Source organism: Epargyreus clarus, unplaced genomic scaffold (genome assembly GCF_041222505.1).
Source record: "Epargyreus clarus isolate Ecla_fem2 unplaced genomic scaffold, WU_Ecla_fem_2.2 ptg000035l, whole genome shotgun sequence".
Taxonomy (NCBI): domain Eukaryota; kingdom Metazoa; phylum Arthropoda; class Insecta; order Lepidoptera; family Hesperiidae; genus Epargyreus; species Epargyreus clarus.
Genome location: NW_027332240.1, coordinates 5631894 through 5651457, shown reverse-complemented (window position 1 = coordinate 5651457; position 19564 = coordinate 5631894). Strand labels below are relative to the sequence as shown.

Genomic DNA, 19564 nt, shown 5'->3' with positions numbered 1-19564 from the left:
AAAAATACAATTTGGAAAATAATTTACACGTAAAATTGGTGTATGCTCAGCAGTGGGCATAAGTGGATTTCAGCCTTTAGTATGGCCCAGCTGTGGGAAAAGGACCCCTTCCCTATATCTTCATATGAGAGCGTGGTTAGGCATCCTCTGATCTTCCCTACTAGTGGGAAACTTTTGCCCAACAGCGGGAAAAAGGCCAGTTCTTTACCTCTTCATATTAGACCCAATTGTGGAGAACTTTCGTCAAGTGGCACACAATTAGCAGCCAAGTTACTCCAGAGCAAAGATACTGTACTCACCCGTTGGTGTTATTCTCGGGCGTGTGCGGCGGCGAGGCCTCCTCGTCGTCCGTGGCCTCCTCGCGGTGCTTCTTGCGGTGTCGCAGCATGCTGTGCTTCAGCGTGAAGCGCCGCCGGCACAGGTCGCACGCGAAGGGCCGCTCGCCCGAGTGGGTCCGCATGTGGCGACGAAGGTCCTCCGCTGACCAGAAGCGACGGATGCAGAACGCGCATACCACCTGTGGGGTTAATGTAATTAAATGAAAAATATGTATTTTATATAGGGCTATAGAAACACTTACAGATTGTCAGTTAAATATAGTCCGCGCCAAACTGCTAGTCCGCTCTGATGTTTTCATGTGTCAGAGAGCCAATGTGAACACAACTACAAGCATATACTCCGTAGCATAAAAGGGCACACTACTGCAGCTATGAACCAGTGGGCGAGAGCGGGACGGGTGCTGGGGAAGTCCCGCGCTGTCTTCGTCCCGCTGACATAACAATTTGCTGTTGCGAGGCAATTCATTTCTATATTCAGAGCGGACTAGCAGTTTGGCGCGGAATATACTCTTATATGGATGTTTTTTACCACTGTATCTTAAGTGGTGGTCCTTGCTTGTCTCAATATTGTACAAAACATAAATAGCCCAAAAATTCTTATTTATTTCTTACTGTCATGCTTCATTGCAATTTGTTAGTATTCATATCATTTCGTTAAATTATTGTAATCATGCTTACAATCTAGGTGAATTTATGATATTGATACGGTTTATTATATTTATTATTGAAAGCAGTTTAATTGGTGGTGGATTTAGATTGACAAAACTACAACAATGATATTGATGATAGCATGGAACAGAGAAACAAGCTCTTCTCTTCTATGGATACTACTCTGATGACTATAAGGTACACTTTAAACAAATTTACCATAACGCTTTTAATTAAAATACATTTACAAATATGAAATATAAGTTATGTAAACTAGAAATGTGATTAAATACCTTTCTATTAGCGTGATCAGGAAACTTCCCCCGTTCATCATCATCAGCACTCTCGCTGCGATCGCTGGCGGCGTCCAGGGCTCCCTTGCTGACCAGCTGCTCATACTCCGCCGTGTGGTTCGACGCGAGGTGACCTAACGCACCAGTACGATCACCAAAGGATGCTTCACAGAGATGGCACTTGAAGACCAAGCTACCATCTACTGACTCCTCGTCTGGGTTAGGAGAGGATGGCTGGGATTCTCCAGTCCCGTGACGGGCAGACATGTGCTTCTTTAAGGTGTCCATTGATGAGAAAGTGCTAGCAGGACATGAGGCACATTTGAAGGGTCTATCCGGGACAGCACGAACGTCATTCGCTGGCTGTGGCTGGGCTACTGTGTCTGGGAGGGGCTCGGCTAGTATAGCTCGAGCTGAACCCCCATGTTTTCGTAATAAATGGCGATCGCAGTTGGACTTCGTCGTGAAGAGGAGGGGGCAGTGAGGGCATTTGAAGGGCTTCTGGCCAGTGTGGGTGAGGACGTGGCGACGGAGGGAGGACGACCAAGGGAACTTTCGGTGGCAGTAGGGACAGGACACTCTGTTAGGGGCCAGGCTGTAGGCGGACTTCTTCTTTGGGGGCTGGTTGCCTGTATCCGACTCGGACCTGAAAGAGATTGTTCGCTTAATATCTTTGGAATGACGAGAGACATAATAACAATGTCTAGGTTTTTGAGTTCTATATAAGCTTAAAGTAGTAAATATTGTATTGCAATTTGTTAGAAGATTTAGACAGGCATATTTTTTTTCATTGAAAAGAGTTCTTATTTTTCAAACTATTTGCTGAACTAGGTGAATTTTACTTTATACTGTGAACAATGTAATTTGACCATTAAATTGTTTACTTACTTATTTTCATCACTTCCAGAGTTGTTGCCCTCGCTGGTTGAAGCTACGAGACCTTCCTCATCTTCTTCTTCATCACTTCGTGAGGGTACTACTGGGACAGGCACGGGTTCAGCGCCAGAGCTCGGTTCACTACCAGTTTCGGGCTTATCCGTGGTAATAGGGATAGGCTTGTTGATAAGATTCCCAGCTATCTTCAAGTCAAAGTCTTTAGTCATCTCTTGCTGTCGAGAAGCCATCAGTATCTCAGCGGCAGCTCGGTGGGCGGCGGTATGTTCATCAGGCTTTCGGTCCTCAGGTTCTTCATCGATGACCAACGCGTCATCTTCATCTTCTTCATTGTCAGCAACTTCATCAGAATCTCGTCGTATTGGAGAACCTTCGTTCGGTTGCAGAGGTCTTTCAAGATGGCGTGCCAGTAAGGCATACTTAACACGGTCGGTGAGAGCGTCATTGGTGGGATAAGGCGGCGGTGCCCTCGGACCTGGTCTGCGAACACTCCAGTGCTGGGGATGTTGTTGTTTTACATGACGTTCCATGTTAGATCTTAAAGTGAAGCGCGCGGAACACTGAGAGCAAGAGAATGGACGCTCAGTGCGATACCGTCTTTGCTTTTGTTTCGGCATAAGCACACCGTTCTTAATGACCATTTTCACTGAATCGCTCTGGGGTGCAAGGCTATTGGTAATAGGCTTCGGAGATTCTGGAAGCGGGGGTGGCGTAGACGATGTATCGACGACTTGGGGCAATGGCTTTTGATCCTCTTCTTCTGGTTCCTGTTTCGGTTGGGTCTCTGGTTCGTTTGTTACCAGTCTCCCTCCAGACATACTTAATCCTCTAATTATTTCCTTCTGAATGCGTTGTTTTATCTCGGCAACTTCTTGAGAGTCAGTTGGGTGGGGAAAAAAAGATGTCGGAAGAAAGTAAGGGTTGATAGGAAAGGACGGTGGTAAGGGCAAGCCGGGCAGTCCGGGTACTGCGCCAGCGTAGAGTTGGGATAGCTGAGATGCGTAGTAAGCTGGATCGATTTTAGGTAAAGAGGTTTCGAAAAGTCTTTGTTGAGCCAGTAAGAACCTTGTTTTTTCGAAAGCTGACGCGGCGGCAGATGCTGCGTTTTGTTCAAAGGCAGGTCTCGGTGGGATTTTGATTTCTGGTTCATCTACATCACGTTTCTTTTTGCTCAGATCAAGCACATCACAGTTGTCGTTGGTGCTGAGATCGACGGGCGCTTCTTCGTCATAACTATTTTCATTAACTGAAACCTCATTTGTTTTGAAAGAAATTTCTGGTGGTCTGAACTCTGGTATTTGAGTTAACTGTCCAATGCCCTTAACTTTAATTCTTGGCAAAGGTTGTTCTGGCTCTTTATTATATTCTTTAGGCGTCAAACTAGGTATTTCAGTCAGTTGGGTGACAGGTTTCGTTGACAGAGTTGTAACGGGATGTCTGTCAGTAATGAAACTGGGTGTGTAATGGGTGAGTGGGGTGTCACGCCCCGTGCTTTCACTGCGTCTTTCAGTTTCAGGTGTATGGAACGCGAGTGACCTTTTCACTTCTTCTCGAGCGAGTTTAGAATTCACTTCATCATTATTAGGATCTTCAGACGGATGGTATATTATTGAGCGCTTGACATCTTCCCTTGTGACTTTAGCATGTCTGTTACGCAGGTGTCGCTCACAGTTCGCCTTAGTTGTAAAAGCGTAGTTGCAAACAGCGCATTCGTAAGGCCTGTCACCATTGTGTGTACGCATATGACGCACAAGAGCTGCTTTGTCTAGAGAGGCATGTGGACACATGTTGCATTGGTAAGGCCCAGGTCCCGTTCCACTTAGATGTACTCTATTATGGCCCTTCAACGCTCGTAAGTTGGGGAATTTCGCTGGACACAATCTGCAAGGAAACTCGCCACGTAACTTCATCCGTCTGAACTCCGCGGCGAAGTTATCTTGAGTTTCTTCCTGTTCGCGTTCCTTGACTATCGTATCTGGTGGTGTTAGTACGGAGCTTTCCAAGGCAACGCGGGTTCCCGTTAGCCTTTCCAAGAGACTGCCGGCAGAGGTGACGTTTAAAATCGATTGAATATCTGCCAAGTCTCTGGCAGCATCAATATGTTTGATGCCGTTTGTTGTCAGGTGTCCCTCTTCGAACTTTGGCGTAAATCGATCCATCGGCGGTGTTAACGTGCCCGGAATCGCAAAGGATCTGTTTCTTAGGTCCAGTTTCGCGAAAAAGTCCTCCCTGCGGTCTCTGTCTGGGCTGGACAATCTCGTCGAAACAGAGCATGACTTTTTGTGAATATCGAGTGCTTGTGCACAAGGAAAGTCGCGTAAGCATGATTCACATCTATAACGTTGTTCCGTGATGGAGATGTGGGGGCTGCGCTCACAGAGACCCCGGGCGATTTCGGGGAACTTTTTGCTGGAGAAGTCGACGAAGGTGAGATCGTCGAAGCCACTCCTGGCATCTTCGCCGTGCGCTGTGTATCGGTGGATTTCAAATGCGTTGACCGAATCGAACCGTTGTCTGCATTTCGGGCACTCGAAGCGAGCGATTCTTTTGTCTAGTGGTATTGGGGATGGTGAGGTGGACGCTGCTCTCTTGCGGGCTCTGCGCGTGTCTTCCTCTTCACTGCGATCTGATCTGTTGTCGCTGTCAATGCTTGTTGTGCGCGTGGCTCGCGACTCGCGTTCAAACTTCATTTTGTCGTCCCGATGGTTCTCCGTCTCGACTTTGGCCTCGCTGATTTCTGTTTTGATTTCTGCAATGACAAAGGAACATGTTATAATTCCGGGTCGTTTGAATAGTGTGCTTTCATTTTACTATTCTAAGAAAAGTCGACAATGGGTGAGTCAGGCGATTCACTTGTAAAGCGAATGTATTTTTATTAGAATAATACATCGATGAGATGTTTTGTTCATTGTAGTTTCGTTACATTAGCTAATCGATCATAACGAAATGAAATATTCTGAAGGCAATAAGTGATTAAAGTTAGGCAAGGCAAGTCATTGATGAGTCATAACAAATTATATATATGCGTATATAAATTATTGTAATTACTAAACATAAATTGTAGGAAAATAATATCATTTTTGGTGTCTCCTTGTTTTAAGAAGCGCATAATAGACCCATTGTCATTGGGGACTAAGATAATCGTCATAACCTTTTGTTTTATAACCGAACCTAACGATAAAGCAGACGTGTTTATTTGCAACACAAGAGGAGTCGTCAATGTTTGCTCTCATCCAATGGCTTTGGATAAGAATACTTTTTGCACCTTCTTTAAAGGCCTATGTCATAAATCAGCCATTACGAGTTACCACCTTCAAAGTACAAACAAACATAAATCACATATGTGATTACGTTTAAACCACAACGTGTTCGACGTATGAATCAGAGCTCCATTGTAATAGTAAAACTGTTTAAGATGGGATCGATTGTCACATGTAGGTACTTAGCATTGAGTTTATTTTTCAGTGTCATAGTTTTTGTTATGAATCATTCGTTATTGATTTTTTCCTTGCGCCCAGACGGTTCCTTATTGATTTTACAAGTTCTGATACATTTTACTTTATTACTGGTTACCCTATACTCAAATCAATTTTTATGTTTAGTTTTCACGTGAGGTACTTTGCAAAATCTAAGATCCGTATTGTTCCATCACTAAGCACGGATTTCCTCTTAGAATTTTTACCACATTGTGAGCGAATTGTTTCACGAATTTACAAACTTTAATTTAAGTAACTACGTTAACGGTGTTTTACGATCTTACGATATTTTCTTTCGCATAAAAGTTACTCCATAAGCCCACACCGGGCCACCATGATGGAATATGACACAAAACTCCTCTTACCCTGGGTGGCAATCCATGCCCATAAATGGGTCAGTAACGCAAATAATTAACCAAAATATCATAGGTTCAAATGGTTCGAATTCTAGATCTCGAGTTTGAGAATCCAAACTTATAATACTATGCCACTAAATAAAATACTAGATTATTGATAGCCTAGATAATAGAAAACTATACAAGATATGAAAACAAAGTCCAGTATAACAGAGCGGCATACTTTTTATTTGAGGGCGGCGCGAGAAAAATCAATACCAACGCCTCGTCCCACTGTGACTCACTACAGCGCACTATCTGTATACACGTATAATATACTTAGATTCTAATAGAATATACATTGTAGTGTTACGAGCGTGCAGTTCTACTGATGGTGAACCAAAAGGTTGGTAACTGAGGGGAAGAAATGCCAGACGACACAGGAAAGGCATGAGTTAGAATGTTGAAACAGTCCATCTGACTGTGAGTGGCTAGTGCTGCCCATGGACATCAGTAATCAACCCCAGTTTGGGGTTGAGTCCTACTTGGGATCGGCTACTGCGTTGCTACCACTGGGGACTAATTTTTGACGCTTCGGGTAAGTATATCTCTCTTAACAATCTTCGAATTAGAACACGCCTAACACTGCCGTTATATGACAGACTAGCTGACCCGGTCAACTCTGTACCGCCTCAAAATCTATTTCATATAAAATATAGCCTATGTTACTCGTGGATAATGTAGCTTTCGAATGGTGAAAGATTTTTTAAAATCGGTCCAGTAGTTTTTGAGCCTATTCATTACAATCAAACAACAAACAAAGTTTTCCTCTTTATAATATTAGTATAGAAAACAGTGAATGCTTCCAGAGATAAACCGCAAAGGGTTCTACGGTATGGTATCTATAGTATGTTACACAATAAATGGGATTATATGATAGAAACTGACGTATAAAAGTTCTATCCATAGTTTTACAACATTTAGTTTATTCATGTGTACAATCGGATTCACCTATGAGTAAGTATTTAGGTTTATATGAGTAACAAAAGGGTAAGAACACCTACGCTAAAAGTTCACGAACGTGTACCAGTCTGGACTATTTGTAATACTAAAGAACTTTCTGGTTAAACTATGACGTCATCAAAGGTAAGATATTGCAAGGGTGGATTAAGATATACGAGTACCTAATAAATGTTTCTTAATTAGTCCCTATAGGTATAATCAATACTTTGATTGGCTTGAGTAGTTAACGACTTGACATTAGATGGACTGCAGACCTATTAGTTACTTTCCTTCTTAATAAACTATCCAAAACATAAACTAAAAATATCTAATGTTTAAGTTTTTTACGTTATATACGTACGTATTTTTATTGTTTCGAGTTTCGATCTGGAGGTAAGTGAGAGAATGGTTGGGAGCCCAGGTCCTTTTCTCCCGCATTACACCATAGGGAGAAGGGGGTGACTGAACATCAGCGGCACAGGATCACAATCTTTGTCAGCAAAAGCTGAGCCACTTCCTTTTGCCCAGTATTAATTTTAAGTTATCTTGTAATGTGTATTTTTTTAAACTTAAAGGCAATAAATGATTATATTATTATAATTATTTTATACTCTATGTTTCTTATTGTATGTATCCCAAAAAGAGATAAAATATATTAGGTACAGAGAAGAAAACAAACACAGTACATACGCGGCCTTATCGCTTAAGCGATTTCTTCCAGACAACCTTGGTTTAGGAGTTAAAGATATACCACATACAAAGCCACATACCTATATGAAATAACAGGCATGATTAATTTAAATTAATGAACAAAGATTAACTTTAACTATAACTTGCTAACGTTTGAAGAAAACATTAGAGTTGCTACTAAAAGTTCGATAAATCTCCAAAATGTATTAAAAACTGTTTTTATAGTATAGGAGTATCGGACGAGCATGCAGTGCACCTGATGGTAAGTGGCTACTGCCGCCCATGGACATCTTTAATCAACCCCCGATCAGATTAGATAATCCTACTTAAGGTCGGCCACAGATGCGTCGTTACACCTGAGAACTAAGCTGGAACGCCTCGAATAAGCTTGCCTTCCTTACCAAGCCCTTCAAACCAGAACATAGCAAAGTAAGGGTGGTGGTATTTCCGCAGTCGAACCTAAACTCCCTACTGCTCTACCACCCTTTCTTAAACTAAATTAATTTGACTAAACAGTATAAAATGGTATAGGTACTTACAAAGTCAGTAACTTTATCGTAACACTTAAATAGGAACAATAAAACTATGAATGAAAAAACAAGGCATTTGTTTGCAACATACATGAATCTTATTGATTAATAAGAAAATTTGAATGTGTTGGTGTATGTGTGGGTATGTTGCTAGGGTTGTCAAAGACTGAGTTTTTTTCGATAGTAAAAAAATGAAGTGTAGTCACTTTTGAATAATTTTATCAGTAATGGAACAAGTAACATAGTCAACACAGATATTATAATTATAGAATAGGTATGTCTATTTGTCGAGCTGTCTGTTGCAAACGGGGTAAAGTAAAACTGAAGTTCTAGAATTCAAATAAAAAAAAACTAAGAAAAAATCCACTTTTTCCAAAAATTCAAAATTCTAGCTATAGCATAAGAATTAGATTTTCGTAATAGATAAACATTGTCTTAGCTAATAAAAAAGCTTGTAAAAAGTATAATTTTACACACTACTGTTAAATACATGAAATAGAAGATAATTTCGTTTACAACTGTTATTCAACACCACAATATAAAAACCACAGTAGCTTACCAAATTTTCAATTATGATATAATTGGTCACAATAATCATTATTAATAAACAAAATAATTAAATCAGTCGACAACCCTATTTTTCTGTATGTGTGCGTGAACGTGACGCAGTATCTGTTTTCAATGCATATTTAGATAAACACATCCGGTAGCGGGGCGCGATCGAATTACGCCAATTAACTAAATTGGAGAAGTTATGAGCTAATTTTGAGTCGTTTAGCACTATTTTAGTTTTACTAACAATACCTATGTTTGTCTTTTTAAATGTTATCTTGGTTTTTGTGAAATATTTTCTGTTTTAAGATTGACGTAGCATGTAGTCCTCCCTCTGGACTCTCTAGTCATTGCTGCCCATGGACTTCTTTAACCAACTCCATATAGAATTGATGTTATATCTGAAGCTGATCAAAGAAGTGTTGCCATTTTTTAGGAGTCAGATGTTCGCCTCATAGGTAATATTATGTAAGTTAGTCAGCATGCATCGAAACATATGAACTGCTTTAGGGTAGAAATACGTGTGGCGTTGTAACCTCCGTGATAGAACAATACTGCTGCGCTGCTGTGTTCTGGTTTCAAGGGTGTGGTAAGGACGTTATTATTCGAGTGGCTAGCAACACATCAATGGCCTCAGATAGGACTCTAATTTCACCTGTGGTTGACCGTTGACAGGCTGCAGTAGCCACTTACCATCAGGTGGACTGCATACTCGTGTACTACTCCAATATTTAAAAGTACATAATAATGTATCGGTGAAATGGCCACCTCATTTTTCAGAAGCTGAATTGCCAACTAAAACCAGTAGCCAGCAAATGTAGCGTATCATATTTTCTTAAGAATTATCAGTTCACGCAATCTCGTGAAGTAACACGACGCTCTGTGGTGTCACCATCATTTTTGTTTGATATGGGACGAATATATTTGATAAAACACACGTTTTATCAATTATTACATTTTAGCGCTTACCCAAAAATGATAATTTTATAAGACTTTTTTCAATATTGAAAAATATGCACTATTATATATTATATAATAGTGCATATTTTTCATTATATAGCTTTTTTCATTTAATGAATGCATAATTGTTTTAATTAATGTTACGCCATTATTTACTCATAAAGATAGATTGGAGATATAGATTTATTATAATAACAATTCTGTCTTCCAATATTTTGAGCGTAGCTTAATATAGAACATATTTTATAAACTCCCGATATAAACTTTCTTTATATATTTCTATAAATAAACGCTTCTTATTAGTATTTTATCAATGTACGGTTGTCCTGTTTCCTTATTTATACGGTCACCCTATCCATTCTAAAATTAAAAAATGCTAGTAACTATTACTGTGCCTATTATTATATCGTATTATTAAATACTAGTTTTAATCATAGATTAGTAAAAATACTTCGCCGCCTTGAAATTGAATGAAGCCACAAACGGATTATTATATGTTCTTTTTTTTTTAATTCTTGACAAATAAAAACATTTTTAGAGAAAATTTACGAATACATAACTAATACTGCGTAATTTACATACTAAATAAACAATTATTTCAAATATTTTAGGGACATTTTAGCACGGAGACGTGGCAAAACTTTTTTACGCAACTATTTCAATTCTCAAAACTGGTTACATTTTCTTGTTAGGAGTGAGTAATCTTTACTAATCTATGGTTTTAATTCAGATTATTCGTAGCAGGATTGTCGTATTATTCCCAAACGTATGGCCACACGAGTAATGATGGATGATATTGCACCGTTGTGTAATAATCTGGTAACTTGCTTCAACAGGTTTTTGTGCACTATTAATAATGTAATGATTTAATTTTTTACATTCCTAATACGTGTAAACGTTATTGCGGCAAATTATTGTGATATTTCTAATAAAGTCATTAAACATAAGTAATTGAACTTTATTTGTATCTTAGACTAAAGGCATATATGTTTTTTTTATTAGGGATATATATATTTGCGCCTTACGATAAAACAGACATGCTACCTGATGGAAAGTAGTCAACGTCGCCTATGAACATTTGCAACACCAGAGGAGTCGCCAATGCATCGCCGGCTTTGAAGGAGAGCTCTTTTTGCACCTTTTTTGAAGAGCCCCATGTCATAGCGTTCTGGCTCTGTTTTTAGCAAGAGTGTTAATTAGTTGCAGAATAAACTCCCCATATCTCCGCACTTTCTGTAGATGTTGTGATGTTGTATAAATATCCGCCACAGGATGCTCAATAGTAACTCTCCCTCCAACAATCTGCTTTGTTGTCACGGAGTGGCTGCTGGCCTTCTCCAGTTGCATGGAGCAACCCCAGCAGAAAGACGTAAGTAAAGTGCTTTTAACATTTAAAATTATCAAAAAGTTTTGCCATTTTTATCAGATCTTGTGGTCAACATAATCACTGCTGAACAGGTGTGACTATCACAATCGATAAGTCCAAATTGTCACGTTCGCGACGGTGTGACGGCGGCCGTTTACGCAACTGTACGCGGAACTGTCGCAACGGTGTCGAAATCGTACGTATAGGCATATCGATTCCAGGAAACTGTGGAGTGCACGCAGAGAGAATGCGGAGTCGGGTTTGCGGGGTTCGTTTTGGTGTAAATGATCTTGGATGGAAATCATAAGGTGCTAACGTAAAAAGAGGGAAAATGCACAATTTTCACCGGCTTTCAAAAATGAGGAGGTTCTATGTTCAGTTATGTTGTTTATCGCATTATATAGTCCGTGCTCACGGAGTTAAGAGTTACGTATTATTAGAGTCTGTTAATAATAATGAATTTTAAGCAATTTTTGCCTGCAATAGTTCGCCATTTGTCAGTTTATGTATTGTAAAACTTCTGGCCAAAAATTGGTTAAGATTCTTTATGAAGTTCTAACGGGTGTTAATCTATTTAACATACAAAATCATACAAAATCATATACAAAAATCAACCGAAATTTCAGGCTGCGATTCTAAAATGCAATTTTATAAGTTTCAGATAAACTGATATTGATTGGATTTTCACCTAAAGGTAAAGTACAAATGGAATCGCAAATATTTGGAGTCCTACGTAAAAAAAAGTAAAGCCGTGCACTACCATGAAGGAACCATGCCAACAACACGGAATTTAGTCATTAAAAAAAAACGCTTTCTACTAATACAGGATTCTATCATATCTTTTCTTTTTTTACTACTTTTTAATACAGGATTCTATCATATTTTTCAAAAAAAGGCGCAAAGAGCTCTTCATCACAGTTACAGATGTTCATATACAGCTTACCTGTGTTCAACCTAACTTTAACTATAAAACTACTCAATTTTCAATAAATACAAAAGTCCAGAACAATAAAACCGTACAATCACATCACAAAATCAGCTCCGTCCACCGGGTTCACTCACTTCGTATACGGAGAAAAGGTGTGACATAGATGTGCTCGTGACTTCCTCCTTCCCGCTTATTCGGAATTTTAATCGACCTATCACCATCCCGGCGTTATGGCGTCCTATTTACTGCTAGGGTTGCCACTACAACTAAAATATATGGAGAACTATGTATATAAGAATACTAAAACGTATGGAGCAAAATGTGGTTCGATTCCGAAGGCACTTCCAACACACCTATTTCAGCCTAAAACAGCAGTGCTGCATTTGAGGGGTGAGGTAAGGGAGATTTATCCTAGACGTCCAATTTAGTCCTTAGGAGTAACTTAGTAGTAACAACTTCGTAGTAACAACTTACCTATGGCCGACTATAGCCGATAGCAGACTTATGGCCGATTACAGATGACCATTGACAGCAGTAGCCCCTTACCATCAGCTCCATGCTCGTTTGCAAAAAATACCTTGTACCTCCTATTTTGCAATCAATTGTACTATATACTTACTTATTATAGAAAATAATTATATTCTCATTGGTACCTAGTGGTTTTCAATATTTAGAAATAAGTCGGCGTCTTAAAATATCTACTGTATCTAAATTTCCCCAAAAAACTACTATATTTTTAAAATGATTTTGTAACAAATATTCTTTAAAGTGGCAGCCCTAGCGGTAGGCTACCACTCAATACTCGTCCTTATAACTCAGTTAATAAATTCAAATAACGGTGGTCACATAAGTTTTGATTGATATGGCGAGGACGTCGTGGGTACCGCTTGCTTTCAACTCGAATGCTTTCAACGGTACTGAATTACAACGTATCTTTACCACTATTCAGTTGTCCCACTGCTGGGCACGGGCACTCATAAGGGTTTAAGGCCATAGTCCAGTAGACTCTTATAGTTTACTAAGCGACACTATCTGAGATTATTAAAGAACTTTCAGGCATGTAGGCTTTGTGATTTTTCCCTCACTATATCATTATCATCATTAAGGTATTATTGTCCCACTCTTAGGCACAGGTCTTCGTTTATAATGAGGGCCTTAGTCCACCACGCTGGCTGATAGATAAGACTTCACACACCTCAGAGGGCCTTTTTACAAAAATTTTAGGCCCTTTCGCAATTATCTTTCAAAGTTAAAGCGAGTTATACTTAAATTCTTATACGCACATAAGTTCGTAAAATCGGTAGTGCTTGTCTGGGCATCGAACTCTGGACCTTTAAACAGGTCGAATGTAAAAACAACGGGTCTATTCCTTTTTTCATGCCCTCATTATGCATTGACAATTACCAGGCGCGCAGATTTCGAAAGACTCCAACGGATTTTACGCTGTAATAGCGGTAAATAGATGGGTATTGTCTATTAGTCCCACCGGCTATTGCGGTGGACAATTGGATAGTTTCTATGGAGAAATTTAATGAGATGAAGCCATTCATTACTGTCAATGGAAGATTTTTCATGGTGTTATTACCCCATAATAGACCTGTCTAGAAAACAGGTAAATATTTCTTTAAGTGTGTTATTTCTAATAAGTAAATAGTTAGTTAGTCTTCAGGAGTAGAAAATCTACAACTAATCTTAGGTAGGTAGTTAGTATAAGTACCTACCTACATTAGTGTTTTAAAAATCTAATTTCCAAAACCTTCACCGGCAGTTATTTAACACAGCAATAAAGAAAGAAAACGAATTCCATATTCAAACGCATCTGAAATATAGATAATCTGTGCATATTATAATTCTGTGGGCAGCGGCGGCCATCTTGCGCCGCCATCAGCAATGCAAGTCAGGAGCGCGCCTTCCGCGCCGATTTAACGGTTCGGTTATGATTCTCTGTTATAAGCTGGGCCCTGCCTTGGTTGGGTCAATAGGGCATAGGACCTGCATTTGTACTAGGGTGTCATAGGTATGAGGTGAATATTACGCCGATGTTACTAGTACTAATAGTATTGGCCATAAATATTGGATATACATATTTTAATGCCATGATTCTTAGGTTTAAGACTTATTGCATTAAAATAGATCTATTGTAAGTTGAGTTGCGGGTAGTTTGTAATTTATTCTGATAAAAAGAATATGACATCATTAATTTTATTTTCGTGTATTTATCAATGTGATAGTAATTTTCACAGATAATATTTTTTTGTCACTTTCTCAGAAATTGCCATAAACTATGCAGAGTACCTAATAAACAGAGGAAAAAATATTGTAATATAATTATTATATTATGAAGTAACCAGTTATATTACGTAATTGATTTAAAATATTGAAAGTTACGTTATATAAAAATCCAATTGAATGTGTAAATATACAATACCCACTAATAATAAAAAATACAAGAACCACGAAGATAAGTAGATAATAAATATTTTCCGCCTGTTCTTCAACGTATCGATTCCTTATCTGTGCGCGCCCAAAACTTCGAATCGATCGACGCTTTCTCCGAACGGAAAAGCGTTCCAATTAGGTTTGCGCGGGAGATGAATAACTGAATACAGAATCGCGCAGGGCTCGCCAGATGGCGGTAATCGTCTAGAAAGGTTTATTAAAGAAGGACTGAGGACACTACCAATAAAATACAAGAAGGTTTTCCGTTATAAAGGTGGAGTGAACTTTCTTGATCAATAAAGTTGGAATTTTATACCAATAAACTATCAAGATTCAATTTTCATTCTAGTTATGTATGCGATATACTTATCTATTAAAATTAAATTTAATATGAAAGTAAAATCTCCCAAATTTTTTGCCAAACGTCATTAACGTTTATTTGATGAAGACATCTCGCTATTATCTTTTTTACATAATATAAGAGTAGCAGAGGACTAAGCTGGCATGCCTCGGAAATGTATGTCTCCCTTAACACACCCTTCAAACCAGAACACAACAGCGCTTAAGACTGCTTTTATTAGAGAAGCATAAGTGTGGCGGTGAAACCACTGGAGTCGAAGCATAGATTGTTGTACCACCTTCGAGTTACCAAATTACATACAGACATACTCAAGACATGCTACGCTAAGTAAAACATTTATAACTTTTCTCCGAACGGAAAAGCGATTAAATCACCGTGTTGGGGCGTGGAATAACTGAATATTGATCCGACAGGGCCCGAGAGATGGCGGTAACAGCACTGCAGACGTGATAACGCGCAGTCAATGAGTTATGATAATGCTCTTCGTTGATTCTAGCTATTGGTTAACAGAAATATTGTATACGGTGTGTATTCTCTCCTTTTTGAGGAACTACAGAAGGATTTATGTTAGAAAAATAAAATGTACATGTAGGTATATTTGTGTACTCTAAGTGTGTTAAAATATAAGTGTTTTATATATCGATACCTTAATTCCCAAATCAGCCAACTCCACTTTTTTCAAAATGTTTTTTTTTAATTTATTTTGACAAAAAGTGGAGTTGGCTGATTTGCGAATTAAGGTATCGATATGCTTACACGATATGAGAAGCAGTGGTTAAGAAACGCGGCCTCTCGATCGAGGGGTCCGAGGTTCAAATCCCAGGCACGCACCTCTGGTTTTTCAAAGTTATGTGCGTATTAGAAATTAATTATCACTTGCTAAAACGGTGAAGGAAAACATCGTGAGGAAACTGCATACCTGAGAGATTTATAATCTCAAAGGTATGTGAAGTCTACCTACACGCACTTGGCCAGCGCGGTGGACTATGGCCTAAGCCTTCTCATTCTGAGAGGAGACCCGTGCCCAGCAGTGGGACAGTAATGGGTTGTTGATGATGATGATGATGATGATGCTTACACAGATATTGAAAATACGTAGCATTAGACATAGAAAAGTATTAAAAAGTAATTTTAATTTTACGGTATGCCACACCTATGATTTCTTGCTATAAGAGTTCGTAATCAAAATGCGACCGTCGACTATTATGCCAGTTTTAAATACTCGCGAACGCCGACTATTATGCCAGTTTTAAATTTAAATACTCGCGAATAATCGGTCGAGTAATTTTCTAAATAATGACGAATATGTAAACGCTGCGCACGATGACATGCGCGAAATTCTTTGATTTTCGCTGAAAAACCTACATCTTGATGGACGACTGTCGAAGCGAATACCGAGCAGGGTTTTTACATATTCCTACTTGCGTCTATTCGTCTGCATTCGGCGTGTATCTAAAACTTTATTAGTGATGTTCGACTGAACTGAAGACGACAGTCGACGTTTATTTTTTAAAATAAAAAACCTAACACTAATTAAAACTTATATACGTATTTTATACAACACGTCATACTGGTATTATATCAGGAAATAAACAAACATCTCAAGTTATAGGGGTTATCGCAGTATAATCTCAAATAAGACGAGTCGTTTTTATGAATCTTCAGTAATTATATGCAGTTTATTAACTCACTGAGTAATATTCGTTTATTAAGAAATTATTATGATGTGCATTGCAAATAGTCTTCACATCTCATTAAAATGACGATAAATATACTTCTCTGCAATGCAATTTTATAGTAGGTAGGTAATATAGCAAATTAAAAGAAGAATGTTCTTTTAAATTTTTCAAATGAACTTTTAAGAAACTAGGTAGATTCCACCGTACCGTCACACCTATTTCTGCCTCATAACAGCAGTGTTAAGCGCTGCTGTGTTCTGGTTTGAAGGGTGTGGTAAGGGAGACATACTTTTCCGAGGCGTTCCAGCTTAGTCCTCAGGAGAAGCGGCGCATCTGAGGCTGACCTCAGGTAGTAAAATCTAATCCTATCTGGTGTTGATTGCAGATGACCATGGGCGGCAGTAGCCACTTACGATTAGGTGGACTGCATGCTCGTCTGCTACTCCTATATTATAAAAAAATATTGATAATAGATGTTCATAAGCGGCAGTGAGTATTTATCATCAGGTGGACTGCACGCTCGTTCGCTAAATTATTATTATAAAAAAAAGAATTATTTTATACAAAGTATATCTATAATGTGACCTATCAATGAAGATACGTCGAAAGTACAGACCTTTTCCGCTCACGAAACTGTTACCAAAGTACACCAAATTAACATATCCCTCACGTATGAAGGTACACGACTCCTTGTAGGTTGTTTACCTCTAACACGCACACAAATTAATTTGTTTTTTGTCTTTTCATTTTATTGGGAAGGAAATTACAGGTATCTTGATTTTCAGATAAGTGGTGGTGATCATGGTTTATTCAGTACATTAAAATGTGCTCAGGTATACTTTGAAAATTTGAACAATATGAAACATATACCTTATGTATTTACATAACTTTTTTTCATATGACACAAAAGTTAGGTATGTACATAAATTTGACAATAATTTATAATATATGTATATAGTACGGTGTAAAGGAGACTACCCATTAGGTACTTAGGTATAGTCCGCGCCAAACTGCTAGTCCGCTCTGAAATTGTTGCGAGCAGGTGTAGTCGTATAATTTACTATGGCGACGCGATTCATTTCTATATTCAGAGCTAATTAACAGTTTTACGCGGACAATACTTCGTATCCATACCGAACGTTCTATGAAAGTGTCAGGCAAAAAAGATATTCTTTGTATTGAACAGTACCTATGATACCGTCACGCACCAAAATCTTGTAGCCGTTCTTAATACCAAAAATATTTTACACAACATCCTAGCACGGTTATAGTATAAATACAGTCAGACGCAAACCAAAGTAGGTCAAATTAAAGTACCTAATGTAAAACAATACGATTTTTTTATCAAATTTTCAAAATTGTTGCTGAATTATAATCAAACAAAATTTGAATTGAATTCACATGTCTACCACAATACGATTCCGACGAAATCAAATTTTCTACAAATTTGGCCTGAGCACGAAAAATAGGATTGAAAACTACAATTTTCTTTGACATGGTATGATTTCCTAGGTTTTCAGCAATTTTCCTGAAAATTGTACATACGTTATCTAAATCTAAATTTGATGTTGTGTACAAAAGTTACGAGTATTTGCTACGAGCTTTTTCGTGCAGCTTTATTTACGTTTAAGCATAAAAGTTCCTATAAAGCTTGACATTTTGCACGTAGCGAAATTTTAAGTTGTTAATATAATATGAGCTTAGAATTAATTAGAATTCTTATTTCTTTATTTACATTTTTTATAAAATACTAGCTGACCCTGCAAACGTTGTGTTGCCATATAAATAAAAAAATTTTAAGGGTGAGCAACCCTTATCACTTAGGGGTATGAAAAATAGATAGTAGCCTGTTCTCAGACCTACTGAATATGTACTCGTATATAAAATTTGGTGAAAAACGGTAAAGCCGTTTCGGAAGAGTACGGTAACTAACATTGTGACACGAAAATTTTATGTATAAGATAAGTAACGAATGACCATGCCGTCTATTTGAAAGGAATGGGGTAGACTGGTTCTTACGTAGGTAGGTCAGAGGTCGCTCATATATGCATTGTGACTCTTGATCAATTTTGACCCCTGACGCCCTTGAGGTCTAATTTTAAAGGCCTTGCGTGTATCTCCCTTAAATACCCTTTACCAGCCTTTATCAGAAGCGCCTTATAATATTATAGGTGAGGGTCACTGAGGGTGTGTTATAAACATATTCGAAGTTTTGGTATAAGTGTCTCTACCTTGACAAAATCCTTCAAAGCAGACCACAGCGCTTAATACTATCATAGACAAAATGGTATGTGCTATGTGGGTTATAAACAAAAATGTGAATAGTTCTGGCACCTTCAAGTTATGTTATGATAACTGGATTTTTTTTTTAATTTTAATTTATAAAGGGTTTTTTTTCACTGGGCGAACATATCATTCCGTACAACCACATAATAAAAAAATCCATTCATCATAAATAATTAATTATATGTACCATTATGTAAAATTGTAAAATATTTCCTTTTAAATAATTTCAATTTCCACACATACGAACTGAAGAAATTTTCATCATATCGTCTTATGAGCAAGGCATGACTCCATTCAAATTATCAGCTATCTCCACGTCTGTAAACGTTCGAGACGAGCCCAGTCCGTCACCAGGTAAACGATTACTCATCTCGGCTATCGGTCCAGTTGTCCAAACTTGCCCAATCAGGCTCGGCAATTGAGGCCGGAACTCACTATCTGATAAGGTACCGTTAGGTTGACGTAAGGGCTGTCTGTTTTGATTTGAAGGCTATTAATTTTACTGTATGTCTTAGGAGTAACACAGTAAGGGTGCATATCTAACAGAGGTGTGCGAGGTAGCTAAACGGTGCCTAACGACGAGGCGCTGTTTGTTTTACGCTATGTTTTGTTTTCTTTTATTGATATTATTAAAATTTAATTCAATTCATTCAATCTATCTTTATTCCATTGTACTCGCCTTATTAATTATTTTTAGCTTAAGACATTTCATTTTTTGTATTTAATATAATATTTTAAAAATGTGTAACATGTACCTAATAATGCATGATGGAATTACTCGAACAGT

The 19564-nt window shown here is 38.2% G+C and overlaps 1 protein-coding gene across 3 annotated transcripts in view; it reads right to left on the bottom strand.

The window, feature by feature from the left end:
- The window catches only part of LOC140756751 (uncharacterized), a 47814-nt gene that overhangs the window by 2258 nt on the left and 25992 nt on the right, over positions 1–19564 (bottom strand). For 2 of the 3 annotated variants that reach the window (XM_073092296.1, XM_073092298.1), the window contains 3 exons: positions 2168–4922; positions 1280–1925; positions 300–517 (listed from right to left, as the gene is read on the bottom strand). In XM_073092296.1, coding sequence (XP_072948397.1) covers positions 300–517; positions 1280–1925; positions 2168–4922 — 3619 coding nt within the window. Of the gene's footprint in view, positions 1–299; positions 518–1279; positions 1926–2167; positions 4923–8215; positions 8235–19564 lie in introns of those variants that run through there. The other variant, XM_073092299.1, reaches the window with a different exon arrangement.